At 38.3% G+C, this 14,783-nt stretch overlaps 1 protein-coding gene across 1 annotated transcript in view; it reads right to left on the minus strand.

The window, feature by feature from the left end:
• G2E3 (G2/M-phase specific E3 ubiquitin protein ligase) overlaps positions 1-14,783 on the minus strand; it is a 54,303-nt gene that overhangs the window by 32,903 nt on the left and 6,617 nt on the right. The window contains exons 3-5 of the mRNA XM_005880995.2: positions 6,777-6,874; positions 4,801-4,902; positions 220-344 (exon numbers count right to left, since the gene is read on the minus strand). Coding sequence (XP_005881057.1) covers positions 220-344; positions 4,801-4,902; positions 6,777-6,874 — 325 coding nt within the window. The remainder of the gene's footprint in view (positions 1-219; positions 345-4,800; positions 4,903-6,776; positions 6,875-14,783) is intronic.

A 14,783-nucleotide genomic window follows, 5' to 3' on the forward strand; every position in this document is an offset into this window, starting at 1 on the left:
TCTCTCTCTCTCTCTGTCTCTCTCTCTCTCTGTCTCTCTCTCTCTCTCTCTCTATATATATATATATATATATATACACACACATATATATACACACACTGTATAAATTCAGGGCAGCTTTGAAAAAAAATTTAACAAAGTAATTATATAATTGGAATATCCATATCCATTACTGACTTTTCTTTGACCATCATCTTTCATGTTCAACAGTTAACTCACGCAAAATTGCCAGTGAACTGGAAAATACATTCTCTCTGAAGTCCACATGGGAAATGATAACTTCGTTTACATCGAGGTGCAACACATCCAATTGAAGCACCACTTTTCTTGCAAACACAGCATTTCTAGAAAAAAACAAAAAAGAATAAGGGCATAACATAGAAAAATTGAGCACTATACTATAACTGAGGAATAAATAAATATTCCTTTTGAGGAGCCTGAAAATTAATTTAATCATATAGCAAATAGCTGTGGTGATAGTATATTAAAGAAATTTCCTGAAAAATTGTTCTACCCAGAAACAACCTAAAGACACTAAAGATTCACTCCTACAATAATTTCTGATATAGTAAACATCTGTAACCTAACATATGAATGAGAAAAAAAAGTTTCTTTTCCTTCCTTGTATTATCTAAACTGCAGTTTTTTTACATAGGAAAAAATCATTAAATTGGTCAAGAACACAAGGACTAAAAGAAATAAAACACTCATGATACCTAATATCAAAATTTATAAAAATTTCATGTTTACAGCTGGATTCAAGAACCAGTACTTTCAGGAGCATCCAGGGGAGCAATATTTATTTTTTGGATTCCAAATTTATATGCCTTCAATTTACACTAGAAGTAAATATGGCTCCATGAAAGAAAACTGGACTATTACTGATAAATCTAAAGAGTGATATAAAAATATACTATTTGCTAAAAAAAATAAGGGTTTATAAACATAATAGCTATACAGGAAAGTCTCATTCAAATTTCAAATGAAAACACATAATTAGGAAATATTCACCAAGGAAAATAGTTTCACAATACTAAAAACCAATCTGTAAAAAGAAATGGCTAGGATCATTCTATCCTAACCATATGAAAAAGTATTAGATAATCATAATAGGTTAAATAGTGACCCCTAAAAAGATATACTTAAGTCTTAATTCCTGGTACCTGAATGAATGTGACCTTATTTGGAAATATGGTCTTTGTAGAAGTAAGTTAAGGATTTAAAGATGAGATTATTCTGGATTTAGAGGGGTTCCTAAGTCAAATAACTGATGTCTTTGGAGGGGGAGATTTAAGACACAGACACACAGAGGGTAAGACCATATGAAGATGGAAGCAGAGACTGAGGTTATGCTGCCACAAACTAAGAAATGCAAAGCTTGTCAGCAGCCATCAAAAGCTCAGAGAGAAGCAAGGAATGGATTCCCACTCAGAGCTTCCAGAAGGAATCAATTCTGACAGATTGATTTGGAACTTCTGGTCTCCAGAATTGTGAGACATTTCCATTTTAAGTGACCCAGGTTATAGTAATTTATTATGACAGCTCTAGGAAACAAACACAATAGCATTGCTACTAACTGAAATATAACAGTGGTATACAAACAAAGACTATTAGATGAAACAATCATTACTAAAATATAGAGCAGTACCTAAAACATCTTGAAATCCTTGAAATGACCATTATAATGGTCACTGATGAAGAGATTAAACAGTGTTAATGCTGATCGCTCAATCACTACCAGGTCATAAGAGAACTAGAGACCCGGTGCACGAAATTCATACACTGTGTGTGTGTGTGTGTGTGTGTGTGTGTGAGAGAGAGAGAGAGAGAGAGAGAGAGAACTTGAAGGCAACTGGGTTAATTTAAGTAGGAGTTTGGATTTTGTTAGCCGGAAAGAAACACAGAAGTTTTGCGTAGCCTGTCATCTGTTGTCAGAACCAGCTTTCCTTTGCTGGAGACTGTGGGGCCGCCCTCCCTGGTGTGCTCCTGCGGTCACGAGGGAAACTGGACAGGTGGGCCTTTATCGGCTCATGCACTGTGTGTGTGTGAGTGTGTGTGTGTGTGTGTGTGTGTGTGTCCCTCAGCCCAGCCTGCACCCTCTCCAATCTGGGACCCCTCGGGGATATCTGACTGCCATAGGATCAGGCCTAAACCAGCATTTGGACATCCCTCACAATCCGGGACTGCTGGCTCCCAACCGCTTGCCTGCCTGCCTGATTTCCCCTAACCCCTTCTGCCTGCCAGCTTGATCACCCCCTAACTGCTCCCCTACCAACCCAATCTCCCCCAACTGCCCTCCCCTGCCGGCCCGGTCCCGCCCAACTTCCCTCCCCTGCAGACCTGGTCACCCCCAACTGCCCTCCCCTGCTGGCCTGATCGCCCACAACTGTCCTCCCCTGCCAGCCATCTTGTGGCTGTGGGCACTGCCATCTTTGAGGGCATGGCAGCCAATTAGCATATTCCCTCCTTATTGGCTATGGGTGCCGCCATCTGAGGGCAGCACAGTCAATTAGCATATTCCCTCCTTATTGGCTGTGGGCGCCGTCATCTTTGTGATGGCATGAGAGTCAATTAGCATATCCCCTCTTTATTAAATAGGCGAGAGTCAATTAGCATATCCCCTCTTTATTCGATAGGATACCTTGCCAACCTGATGCTCTCTCAGTAAAATGATATAGAGAATTCTAATTTAAGGTCACAAATGGAAATACTTCTTCAGGATCAAGATATTCTTAAAGGTTTACAATACAGTATACTCAAGAGAGAATTCAGATGTTTTAAGAAAACAGGTATTTCCAAACCGTAAGGAGACCTTTAGAGGCCACCTCTCACCACATATTCACTATCAGGAAGTTGAGGAATTTTGATACTAATACTCACATGTGACTCTTAGATACCCTACTGATGCCCATTCTCCCAACCTTTTTCCTTATGCTCTGGAACCTCTATTTTACCATCAAGCCTTTGCAACCTCAACATGTTAAAAAATAGTTGCCTCGCCCTAACTGGTTTGGCTCAGTGGATAGAGCGTCAGCCTGCGGACTAAAGGGTCCCAGGTTCGATTCCGGTCAAGGGCATATTAAAAAAAAAATAGTTGCCTCCATTTCTTTGCCTCAACTAAAATAAAGGTCTCTACATGCTTCCCTTATAAAATGTCTTGAATAAAGCTGCTTGCTTATAAACATAATGCCTATACCCGAAAGTCTCATTCAAATCTCAAATGAAAACACATAATTAAGAAATACTTCTTAAATTCCAGACTTGCCCAGAGGTGTAACTGGGATATGGACATGGACAGGAAGGGGGACAAACATACATTATTTTAATTGTCTGTTGCAGGTTGTAGGCCATTACTGCATGTTCATATTTAACCTTCTCATTCTCTCACCTTCATTATTCCTACTCAGACCACTTGGAAACCCACAGTCCTTTCCTTGCACATCATCTAGTAGCTATCACAGATTAGATTCTCATCTATATATATAAAAGCCTAAGCGACCGTTCAACCATTCGACCAGTAGCTATGATGCACACTGACCACCAGGGGCTAGAAACTCTAAGAACTAGCATGGAAACATGGAACAGACTGATGCATCTCAGTGGGAAGAGGGGGAGGGTAGAGGGTGGGAAGAGAGTAACCAAAGCCCTTCCTCTCTGTAAAAAATCAATAAAATATATATTTTTAAAAAAAATTGCCTCCATTTCTTTGCCTCAACTAAAATAAAGGTCTCTACATGCTGCCCTTATAAAATGTCTTGAATAAAGCTACTTACTTATAAACATAATGCCTATACACGAAAGTCTCATTCAAATCTTAAATGAAAACACGTAATTAAGAAATACTCCTTAAATTCCAGACTTGCCCAGGGGTGTAACTGGGATATGGACATGGACAGGAAGGGAGACAAACATACATTATTTTTTTTTTTCACAGTAAGAAATTAATAAATGAATCCCTATATTCACTTGAAATATATGGTATTAGGGTAGGAATTGAGTAAGTTACCTTACTTTTTTTTTTAATATATATTTTTATTGATTTTTTACAGAGAGGAAGGGAGAGAGATAGAGAGTTAGAAACATCAATCGGAGAGAAACATCGATCAGCCGCCTCCTGCACATCTCCTACTGGGGATGTGCCCGCAACCCAGGTACATGCCCTTGACCGGAATCGAACCTGGGACCCATCCCCTGAGGGGTCCCGGATTCTGAGAGGGTGCAGGCCAAGGGACCCCACCGGTGCATGAATCCATGCACCGGGCCTCTAGTATTATAATGAAATGAGTGAGAAGTAAAAAGTTTAGAATACTTATCTTGGAGAACAGGAGAAGGCACTGAACAAAGCACACAAAGTCACAGAAGGGCCACAGAGGTGTGGAGATCACAAATTACTGGTCTTCATACTTGTGTAATTTTACCTCAACCCATCATTTCAACCCAACAACTGAGGTATAAGAATGAAAAGTGAATGTCTGGATGACTCAGTATTGAAGTTTGAAAAACAGCGGAGTATTACTGTGTTCATAATTCTGATGATAAATGTGGGTGAATTGATGGGTTGGTTGGAATAAGATAAGGAAGTGAAAATCAATATTGTCACATATATTATCCAGGGGTGGTTAGGTTCCCTTTCACTTGCAAAAATACAAATGTTCTAAATTCACCATATTTGACAAAGTAAGCACTGGAACATAAAATAGAAGTCTTACAAATTTCTAGTGGAGAAACTGATAAAGAAGACTTCCCTAGTATTGACAATATTTACAGTATTTACTAAAATGAGTAAAATAATTTACTTACCAGTTTAGAAGCTCTATTCACTTCTTTCCTTATGTCTTCTATTAGGAAACCATAAACTCCTTCTTCTTCTTTACCTCTTTGCCAAATTCCACTTGACATCAACTATGAAAATGTTCTCAATTAGAAAATAAACTCTAAAAAACTAGTTTGGAATAAAAATTATTTATCTATAATATTTTAATAAATAAAACAACTAAAATTTCAAGTACCTCTTACCTATAATAGTTATTTTTTATGATCAAAGTAAGAGGCTACTCACATTTTTTATTTGAAAGGCACTGTATATTAATAGTTCATATAATGAAATTAGTCTCTAAAATATTTCAGGAAATAACAGACAAAGGAAGAAAGGAAGGAAGGAAAACAAAAAATACCTATAATTAAGCTTTATGGGGAAAAAGTGGTAAATACTGAAAGGTGTAAATGTAATAACAGTAAATACGAGGGGGATAATACAGATTATTAGTGATATTTCAGGCTAACTGTAAATCTAGCTGGATTCTAAACCATATAAGGCATATTTACAGGGAAACCTATTGAATTGTAATTAACATAAATGTTTAAATGTTTTAAAATATGATTTTTAACTTTAGTTTAAACATGTTAAAGGAGCATGAATCAAGAAAAAGCATGGGACTGTGAATGGCTTGCAAATCAGGCTCTGTATCCAACTTTCCAGATCCCTCAGCAAATAATTTAATATGAATGACCTTAAACACAAAAATAAAAACACTGGACTAGATTATCAATAAGTCACTTTTAACTTTAACATTCCATTGCCATTGGTAACATTACTACTCTTTTCTGTTCACAGTGAAATAGAATCTTATAAATGTTGAGTCTAGGGCCAGTATCTCTTCGAATTATTATACTTGCTAATAAAATAAGAGAATATAAAAAATTTAATGTGATCAACTTAAATATATTTAAATATTTCAAAAATACTTCAAAGTATTGACAATATCAAAGTGCTTAAAGAGGCTTAATCAGTATAATATTTCCTAAAGAAAACCAAGTGATATACATTACTTAGGAATTAGTTATGGGGGGGGGGGCAGACTAATAAAATAGCCCTCTTAATTCTATATAAAAAGTAAAATAAACTCTTAGAAAAATGAAAAAGTTTTCTTGTTATGCAAAATATAATAAATTCCAATTTACAAAAAATTTTGGCACGCCAATTTCATTTTTTCTTAACTCTTGGTACAAAGGAATTAGGTTCTTAGGCCAGTCTAGAAGTTTGTTTAACCCATAGGGTAATTGAGACACAAAACTAGTCTTACAGAACCACTAAGGAATATGTTATATGTTTTCTTAAGGAAGCATCTAAAGAGTTTTAACATGGATACTGTGGTAGGTATAAAAATATGTCCACAAATTAGTTGATACTCTTTCCTTTAAGAAGTGGAGTTTAATTCCTTTCCCCTTGAGTGCGAGTTAACACTTAATGATTTGCTTCTAAGCAAGAGCACAAAGCAAAAGTGACAGTGATATGTGACTGTGAAGACTAGGTCACATGATCCCATGATAGTGTATGTATCTATCCCCTCTTTCTTTTTCTTCACTTGCTCTGGAAGAAGCCAGATTCCATGCTGTGAACAGCCCTAAAGCAGTACCCAGAAAATAAGAATTTAAGACACAGATTCAGTGAATCAAGAAATTGGTGGAGGGAATGGGGAAATAGATGAGACTAATTTTCAGTATGAAATTACTTTTCTTTTTCTTTTGAGTGACCCATCATAAATTAACTTATTTCCTTTTCTACAAATATTTATTACCTTTAGTCAAAAGGTTAGGCAAAAATAAATATGTAATGATGGCAGGTCTTAATGAAAATCTTATTTTTACATATAGGCAAAATGAGAGCCAGAATAGTTAAATAAGTTATCTAATTCTCAGAAACCAATCATCAGGATCTAATCCTCTTCTTTAGAAGAACATCAAATTTCTAAGATTTACATATAAATTATACTCACCAAACAATAGTAATGTACAGTGAGATTCCATTTCTCATTAATTTTCTTTTCTCCATATTTATTAGGACAATCATCATTTTTTCGACAGAAAACACAAGCTAACAGTGAAAAAGTAAATTAGATAGGAAAAATATTTTGTAAATTAAAAAAAAAAACCACAACACGCTATGGAATTAGTGCTTTTTTCAATTGATGTGTTCAATTCTTTCTGTGTAAGCAAGTCACATTATATTGTTATCAGTAACTTAAAATTTCAACACCTACTTCTAAAACAATAATGTGACTTTATATTTTATTCATTAATCTTTAATGATGAATTCCAGTGTATAGATAAAATGGCAACCTGCAAGGTAACATCACTGAAAACAATGGATTAGGAGTCTTCAAAACTCTATTAAAGCAACGATTAAGCTGCCAAAAACTGTCAGAATCAATTTTTCAGAAACTCTGAAATCTTACAACAATTAGGAGGATCCTATATAATAAAAGCCCAGTGACCATAATGGCAGAAGACTGCTCAACCAGTCACTATGAGGTGCACTGACCACCTCTTAATCCCTTTCTCCGGCCGGCAGGCTATCATCGCACAGTGGTGAACAGGGACCTGGGGGTGGGTGGTGGAGGGTGCGGGCAGCACCAGGCCAAGGTCCCCACCCTGCCCCACACACAGAGGGTGACCCACGGCGGGGGTAGGGCTGGCGAGCAGGAGGGAACGGCCGACCTCTCGATCCTTCCCCCTGGCCTTCAGGCTCCAATTGCCCGATGGTGAATGGGGAACTGGAGTGGGTGGCGGCAAGGGGGCGGGGTTGGTTGCCGGTGAAGATGGCCCTGATCACAGGCTAGTCCTCGGGACCGTACCCATGCACGAATTCATGCACCGGGCCTCTAGTGCTTAATAAAAAAACAAGTTGCTATATTTGATGAGAACTTTATGGTATTTTAACTCACCCATCACCTCCCACCTCCCAATCTCCTGCTGGGCAATGGCCTTAAGTACAATAGCCCATGTTCCTGGTGTGGACTGTCCAAGAGGAGATAATGTGGACTTTGTTCTCAAAGAAATGTTACTGTTTGTTTTGACCTATGTAGAGGCTCCCGGAGGGGATGGGCTCAGATGCTTGCCTTTGTTTTGCCTAGGTCAGAACTTTCTCAGGGCTGGAGTCTGACCATTATCAAAAGCATTTAGACAAATATACTAGTTGCAGCAGCTTGAAACAAAGGATAACTGACAGGACAAGCAGGTGACAGACTAAAAAGCCTAAGAAAGAAGAGGCTGGAAATGGGGGATACATAGGGAAATGATGGCTTTGAAAAGTTCCCACATACAGTGAGGGAATCTAGGACACACACATGCTCAGGGCTGGGTGCATACTCAGGAAAAACCCAGAAACTACGCTTCCACCTCTGGCTGGTCAGGAAGCTCCTGAAAGCCTCTATAAAAATCAAATTTAATTTTAACTTTAAGGAACTAGAAGAAGAAAAAAAAAGAATAAAGTAAACCCAAAACTAGCATAAGGGAAGAAATAATAAACATTAGAGCAGAAAAAAATGAAAGAGAAAGAAAACAATAGAATGAATAAAAGCAAAGTTGGTTCTTTGAAAAGGTCAACAGAATTTTAGACTGACTCACAATAAAAGAGAGAAACCTTTAGATTGACCTGGAAAAAAAAGAAAGAAGACTCAAAACTTATGACAAAGATACAAAAATCAAAACAGTGTGGTACTGGCATAAGAGAAATGGAAAGATATATAGACATATAGATATATGGAAAAGAAGATTCCAGAAATAAACCCATATATCTAAGATCAATTAATTTTGAACAAGGATTCTAAGACCATTCCATGGGAAAAGAAAAGTCTCTTCAACAAATGGTGATGGCAGGCCCTTGCCAGGTAGTTCAGTTGGTTAGGGCGCTGTCTCAATGCACCAAGGTTTCAGGTTCGATCTTTGCTCAGAGTATATACAAGAAGCAACCAATGAAACAATAAATGCATGGAGCAACAGAATGACATCTCTCTCTCTCTCTCTAAACCAATCAACAAAAAAATATTTTAAATGGTGCTGGGACAACTGTATAGTCACATGCAAGATAATATAATCACACCCCTTCCTAACACCATATACAACAATTAAATTAACTCAAAGCAGGTCCAAGACCTAATTGTAGGGTCAAAACTATACAACTCTTAGAAGAAAATATAGGGGTAAGTCTTCATAACCTTGAATTTGGCAATAGTTTCTTAAATATCACAAGATACTAAAAACAAAAGTAATCAAAGAAAAAATAGAGAAATTAAACTTCACCAAAGTTTAAGACATTTGTTCATCAAAGGATAATAACAAGAGAGTAAAAAGATAATGTACAGAGAATTAAGAGAATATATTTGGAAATCATATACCTGTTAAGGGTCTAGTGTCCAGAATGTATAAGAAAGTCTTACAACTCAACAAGAAAAATACAACCCAATTTTAAAATAGGGCAAAAGATCTGAATAGACATTTCTCCAAAGAAGATATATGGTCAGTAAGCATATTAAAAGATGCTTAATATCTTTATTCATTAAGGAAATACAATCTAAACCACAATGAGATGCCACTCCACACCCACTAGAATGGTTATAATCAAAACACCCTAGCCGGTTTGGCTCAGTGGCTAGTATCAGCCTTCAGACTGAAAGGTCCCAGGTTCGATTCTGGTTGCAGGCTCAATCCCCATTCCTGGTCAGGGCGCATGCCAGAGGCAACAAGTTGATGTGAGGTGTCTCTTTCACATGATGTTTCTTTCTCTCTGTCTCTCCCCCTCCCCCCCTCTCTAAAAAAAAAAATCAATGGAAAAATATCCTTGGGTGAGGATTAACAACAACAAAAGTAATAACACTTACAGTAACAATTAACAGATAATAACAAATGTTTGGAAGGCTGCAGAGAAACAGGAACCCTCATATACTGCTACTGTAAATGTGAAAATAATCTGGCAGTTCTGCAAAAAGTTAAACATAGTTACTCCATGGCACAACAATTCCATTCCTGGGTATACATGCCAAAGAAATAAAAAATAAATATTCAAACAAATATTTGTATACTCATGTTCACAGCAGCACTGTTCACAATAGCCAAAAAAAAAAGGGGGGGGGGGGGGGGGAAAATGTTCACTGATAGGTGGATAAATAAATAAACAAAATATAGTATATCCATACAATGGAATATTATTTAGCTAGAAAAAGGAATGAAGTACTGATACATACAACATGGATGAGTCTTGAAACATTATGCTAAATGAAAGCATCCAAGCACAAAAGATTACGTACATGATTCCATTTATATAAGATTTCATTATCCAGAATAGGTATATTACAGAGATAGACAAAAAGCAGACTGATGTTTTCCAGAGGAAATGAGAAGTGACTACCTAATGGGTATAGAGTTTCCTTTGACGGTGATGAAAATATTTTGGAGCCAGTGATGGTTGCACAAAATTGTGTATGTACATAATGTCACCAAATCATACATTTCAAAATAGTTAAAATGGTGAATTTTCTATTATGTGCATTTTACTACAATAATAACAAATTTAGAAAGAAGTTTGAGAAGCTCAGCTCTAAGCAAGAGCAATTTTAAAGTGCTCACTCATGCTATCCTGTGCACTGTTTCTGGCTCCTGAGGAAGTCTAGACAGAAACTGAGGGTCCCAGCAGGGCCATATTGAACTTCCGTGTCTGCATGACTAGCTTAAGCTTTACTGAACTTCATCACTCTCCAAGCCACATCTAGGAAGAGCCTTATACACATAAAGTTTGCTGATGGAGGTGTGCAAATAATGCTACACAGCCATGAACTACCACTATAACCAACAACATGGATGAATCTCATGAGCATAACGATGAACAAAAGAAGACTTTGAGTCAGATATTATTCTTGGGAAGGATAATAGGACAGCATGAGAACAGCAACAACAAGGATGACTTCTGGGTGCTATTTCTATTCTACTTTTTGTTCTGGAGGGTGGTTACACAGGATGACCCTAATTATTACCCTGAGGAGTTTGTAATTTATTTAGGGTGCAAATAGGAGTCAATGAAGATCTGTGAATTGGCAGAGGTATAACCAAAGATGTGTTATTAAAGAAAAAGGAGAAAGACTACAAGAATCTAAAGCAACTGAAATAAAAGAGACTCACAAGTGGCCAAAAAGAAAAGAGGAACTATGTAAATACAAGATGGTGCTGCTGCCAAGCCATTTTATCCATGTGCCTTGATGTAATAGTCTTATCCAAATTTCCAAGTATCTCACTGAAAATGTCTCAAAATGAACAAAATTGTTCTATGTGACACTAGTGGAAATAAGAGTGAGCCAAATCTAGCTATCATCTGTGCCCATGTGATGTCCCGTAATCTTTCATATGTATTACTTTGGATAAAATATGAGCTGGAGTTAATAATTTTGTTAACAGTATACTATATTTCTCAAATGTACATGCAATATAAATTTTTAATATGGTACCAGATATTTATCTGCAATAATGGATGGGAAAAAATTGAGGGTTTAATATCCTCAGCAATTCACAGAAGCTCCAAAATCCAACATCTATATTCCCATCACATACATTGAAACCATCATGACAATGCTGTCATTTTCCTTTGTGAGACCAAGGCAAGATGGCAGGTTCTAAATAATGCATAAGCTACCAACATTCCTGCTCATATTCCTTTCAAAAAATGGTGAAGTGTCTTTTTTATAGTCCATAAAGAATGGAAATCATATGGTGAATCAGATCATTGCTTTCAAGAGGAGCTACCACACAAACTACAGGTTCTTCAGTTCACCCATGTCAGGAACAGATTGCCAGTGTACAGAGAGCCTCCCAGCTGCATTTTCCCAAGGCTGAAAGAATCCACACCAGCTTAAAATCCTGCCTCTACCTCTTTTACTCACCAATGAGCATGCCCCTCACCCATTTCATTCCTTTCCTATGAAGTCAGGTTAGTATTTTACACAAATCAACAGTGATCTCAGAGAAATGTGCAACTCTTTCCTTTACCTCTGAATACAAATCCCAGTCTAGGTAGACTGAAAACAGAACAGGAAATATAACCAAATATAACCAATGTCTAAATTAGCACTAGTCTTCAATTACTGGGCCACACACATGCACGCTGACATTTCCATGTTTCTCTGAGAGTAGGACCAGAGAAAAACTAGGTGTGCTGGGAAGAAATGGGCGATGTCCAAGCATAAGGTGTCCTCTTCTTTCCTCTCTTGTTTGTTTTTTGGATCCTCCCTAGGCTTCCAACTTGCAAGATAAATTCTCCCAACATCACCTTAACCCAAACATCTCACTCTGCTCCTTGAATTCATAGCAACTCTAAGAGCAAAACCCTCCTCCAAGAGATTTCTTATAGTGCTGCTTGGTTTTAGCCTTTATTGTATATATATGACTTAATTTCACTACTATAAGGTAGGAAATGTGTAAGATCTCTAGGTTACCATCTACATTCCTTCCAGTGCACAGTTCTGACTTCCAATAAATATTAGCGAGATAAATAAAGACTAAAGTAAATACATAAATAAATAAAAATAATCTTAAAAAGGCAAACTGTAGCCCTAACCAGTTTGGCTCAGCGGATAGAGCGTCGGCCTGCAGACTCAAGGGTCCCAGGTTCGATTCCGGCCAAGGGCATGTACCTTGGTTGCGGGCACATCCCCAGTGGGGAGTGTGCAGGAGGCAGCTGATCAGTGTTTCCAATTCTCTATCCCTCTCCCTTCCTCTCTGTAAAAAAATCAATAAAATATATATATTTTTTAAAAAGGCAAACTGTAGAGTCAGGGATATGTGAGTTAGGACTCAGATCTACATTCTCACTGTATAACCTTGGACAGGTCACATAAATACTTTATGGCTCTGTTTCCTCCTTTTTTTAAAAATAAATCTTTATCGTTGAAAGTATTAAATATGTCCTTTTTCCCCCATTGCCCTCTCCAACATCCCTCCCCCCCAACCGTCACCATCCTATTGTCTGGGTCTATGGGTTATGCATATGAGTTCATTGGTTGATCTCTAGGAAATATAACCAAATATAACCAATGTTTAAATTAGCACTAGTCTTCAATTACTGGGCCACACAGATGCACGCTGACATTTCCATGTTTCTCTGAGAGTAGGAACTCTCCCCTGCATTCCCTCTGTTTCCTCCTCTTAAAAATGAGGACAACAGTACCAACCTCAAACTGTGTCTTAATGAGGATTAATGATATAGTATATAGTAATATAATTAAAAGGGCGTGGCACATAGAACTGAGGAAGAGTTAGTATAATTATTATCAATCTTTCATATCTCATGATGTTTACTTATACAGAAAATTTATAACATACTAATAAAACAATGAGAAAATCACTAGCTGAAGAGAAAAGCCTCCGAGAATCTCAAGGTGGTAGATCAATACAAGATGGAAGGAGCTTAACTCTCTAAATGAGTGCACAGAGCTGAAACTCCCTGTCTGCCCCACCTCCGCTAAATAAACCACACTGAACGGTAACATGAGCACATAATAAATTTTTATTGTGTTAAACCATTAAGACTTTAGGGATCACCTATAACAGTAGCAGCTAGTCTTATTTACCTTAACTCAGGGATGGGGAACCTTTTTCCAGCCAAGGGTGAGCTGGACATTTATAACATCATTCCCAGGCCATGCAAAATTAGCCTGCTATATTTGGTTAAACATTTAACTAACTCACCCATCATGTCTTGGCAGGGCCAGACCAAATGATTTCGCAGGCCTTATAGGGACAATGGGCTAGATCATGGGTGGGCAAACTTTCTGACTCGAGGGCCACAATGGGTTCTTAAACTGGACCAGAGGGCCAGAACAAAAGCATGGATGGAGTGTTTGTGTGAACTAATATAAATTCAAAGTAAACATCATTACACTTCCCCCATATAAAGTAACTGATCACATTAACTCCAGCAAATTGCTATTTGTTTACTGGACATTTTACAACAGCAGCTCCCACCTTAATGTCTTCATCCCTAGTGCCTACACTTTTACTGTAAGTGGGCATGCAGCTATCAAGAGAAAGAGAAACACAAGGAATTAGCTTACACTACAAAAGAGGAGTCCTCATGATATATGCTTAGATGAAGCTGCATCTGCTATATACTGTGAGCCTGCAGCTTTCAATTTGTTCCCCTCCTGCCTCCACCCAGTATGCGGACCCTGAATACAGGACAGGATAGGTTTGCGGCATGGATTTTATAAATAGATTACTTTTGTTTTTATTTGTACTTGTTTTTTAATTTTAATGTTTAGAATTCAGTAAAATTGTTCTGACTTCATTGTATGTAAGATCATCTTCTACTATAGCAAATGATATTATTTCATAACTAGAGGCCCGATGTATGAAGATTCCTACAAGAATAGGCCTTCCTTCCCCTGGCTGCCGGCACTGCCTTCGTTCCGGCCGGAGCTGCCTTTCCTCCTTCACTCTGGCCCAGAGCCACCTTTCCACCTTCCCACACTGCCCAGAGGCCCAGAGCGGCTGGGGTGGTGCGGAATGCCTGCGTTGTCGCCATGGCAACAACGCAAGCATCCTGCCCTGCCCCCAGGCGAGTCTGCGTGCATGCGCACTGCCCACAGGCCTGCCAGCTTTGTTGGGTTAATTTGCATACCCACTCCTGATTGGCTGGTGGGCGTCATGAAGGGAAGGTCAATTTACATCTTTCTCTTTCATTAGTGTAGATAATGAAAAAAACACATTTATATATATACCAGAGGCCCAATGCACGAAATTCACGCACTGGGGGCAAGAGGGCGGGTCCCTCAGCCCAGGCTGCACCCTCTCGCAGTCCAGGAGCCCTCAGGGGATGTCCCACTGATGGCTTAGGCCCGCTCCCCATAAGGAGCGGGCCTAAGCCATCAGCTGGACATCCTTAGCACTGCAGCGTAGGCGCGAGAGGCTCCCACAATCGCTGCTGGGCTAGCCAGCTGTGAGCCTGGCTTCTGGCTGAG

The sequence above is a fragment of the Myotis brandtii genome, unplaced genomic scaffold (genome assembly GCF_000412655.1).
Source record: "Myotis brandtii unplaced genomic scaffold, ASM41265v1 scaffold667, whole genome shotgun sequence".
Lineage (NCBI taxonomy): Eukaryota > Metazoa > Chordata > Mammalia > Chiroptera > Vespertilionidae > Myotis > Myotis brandtii.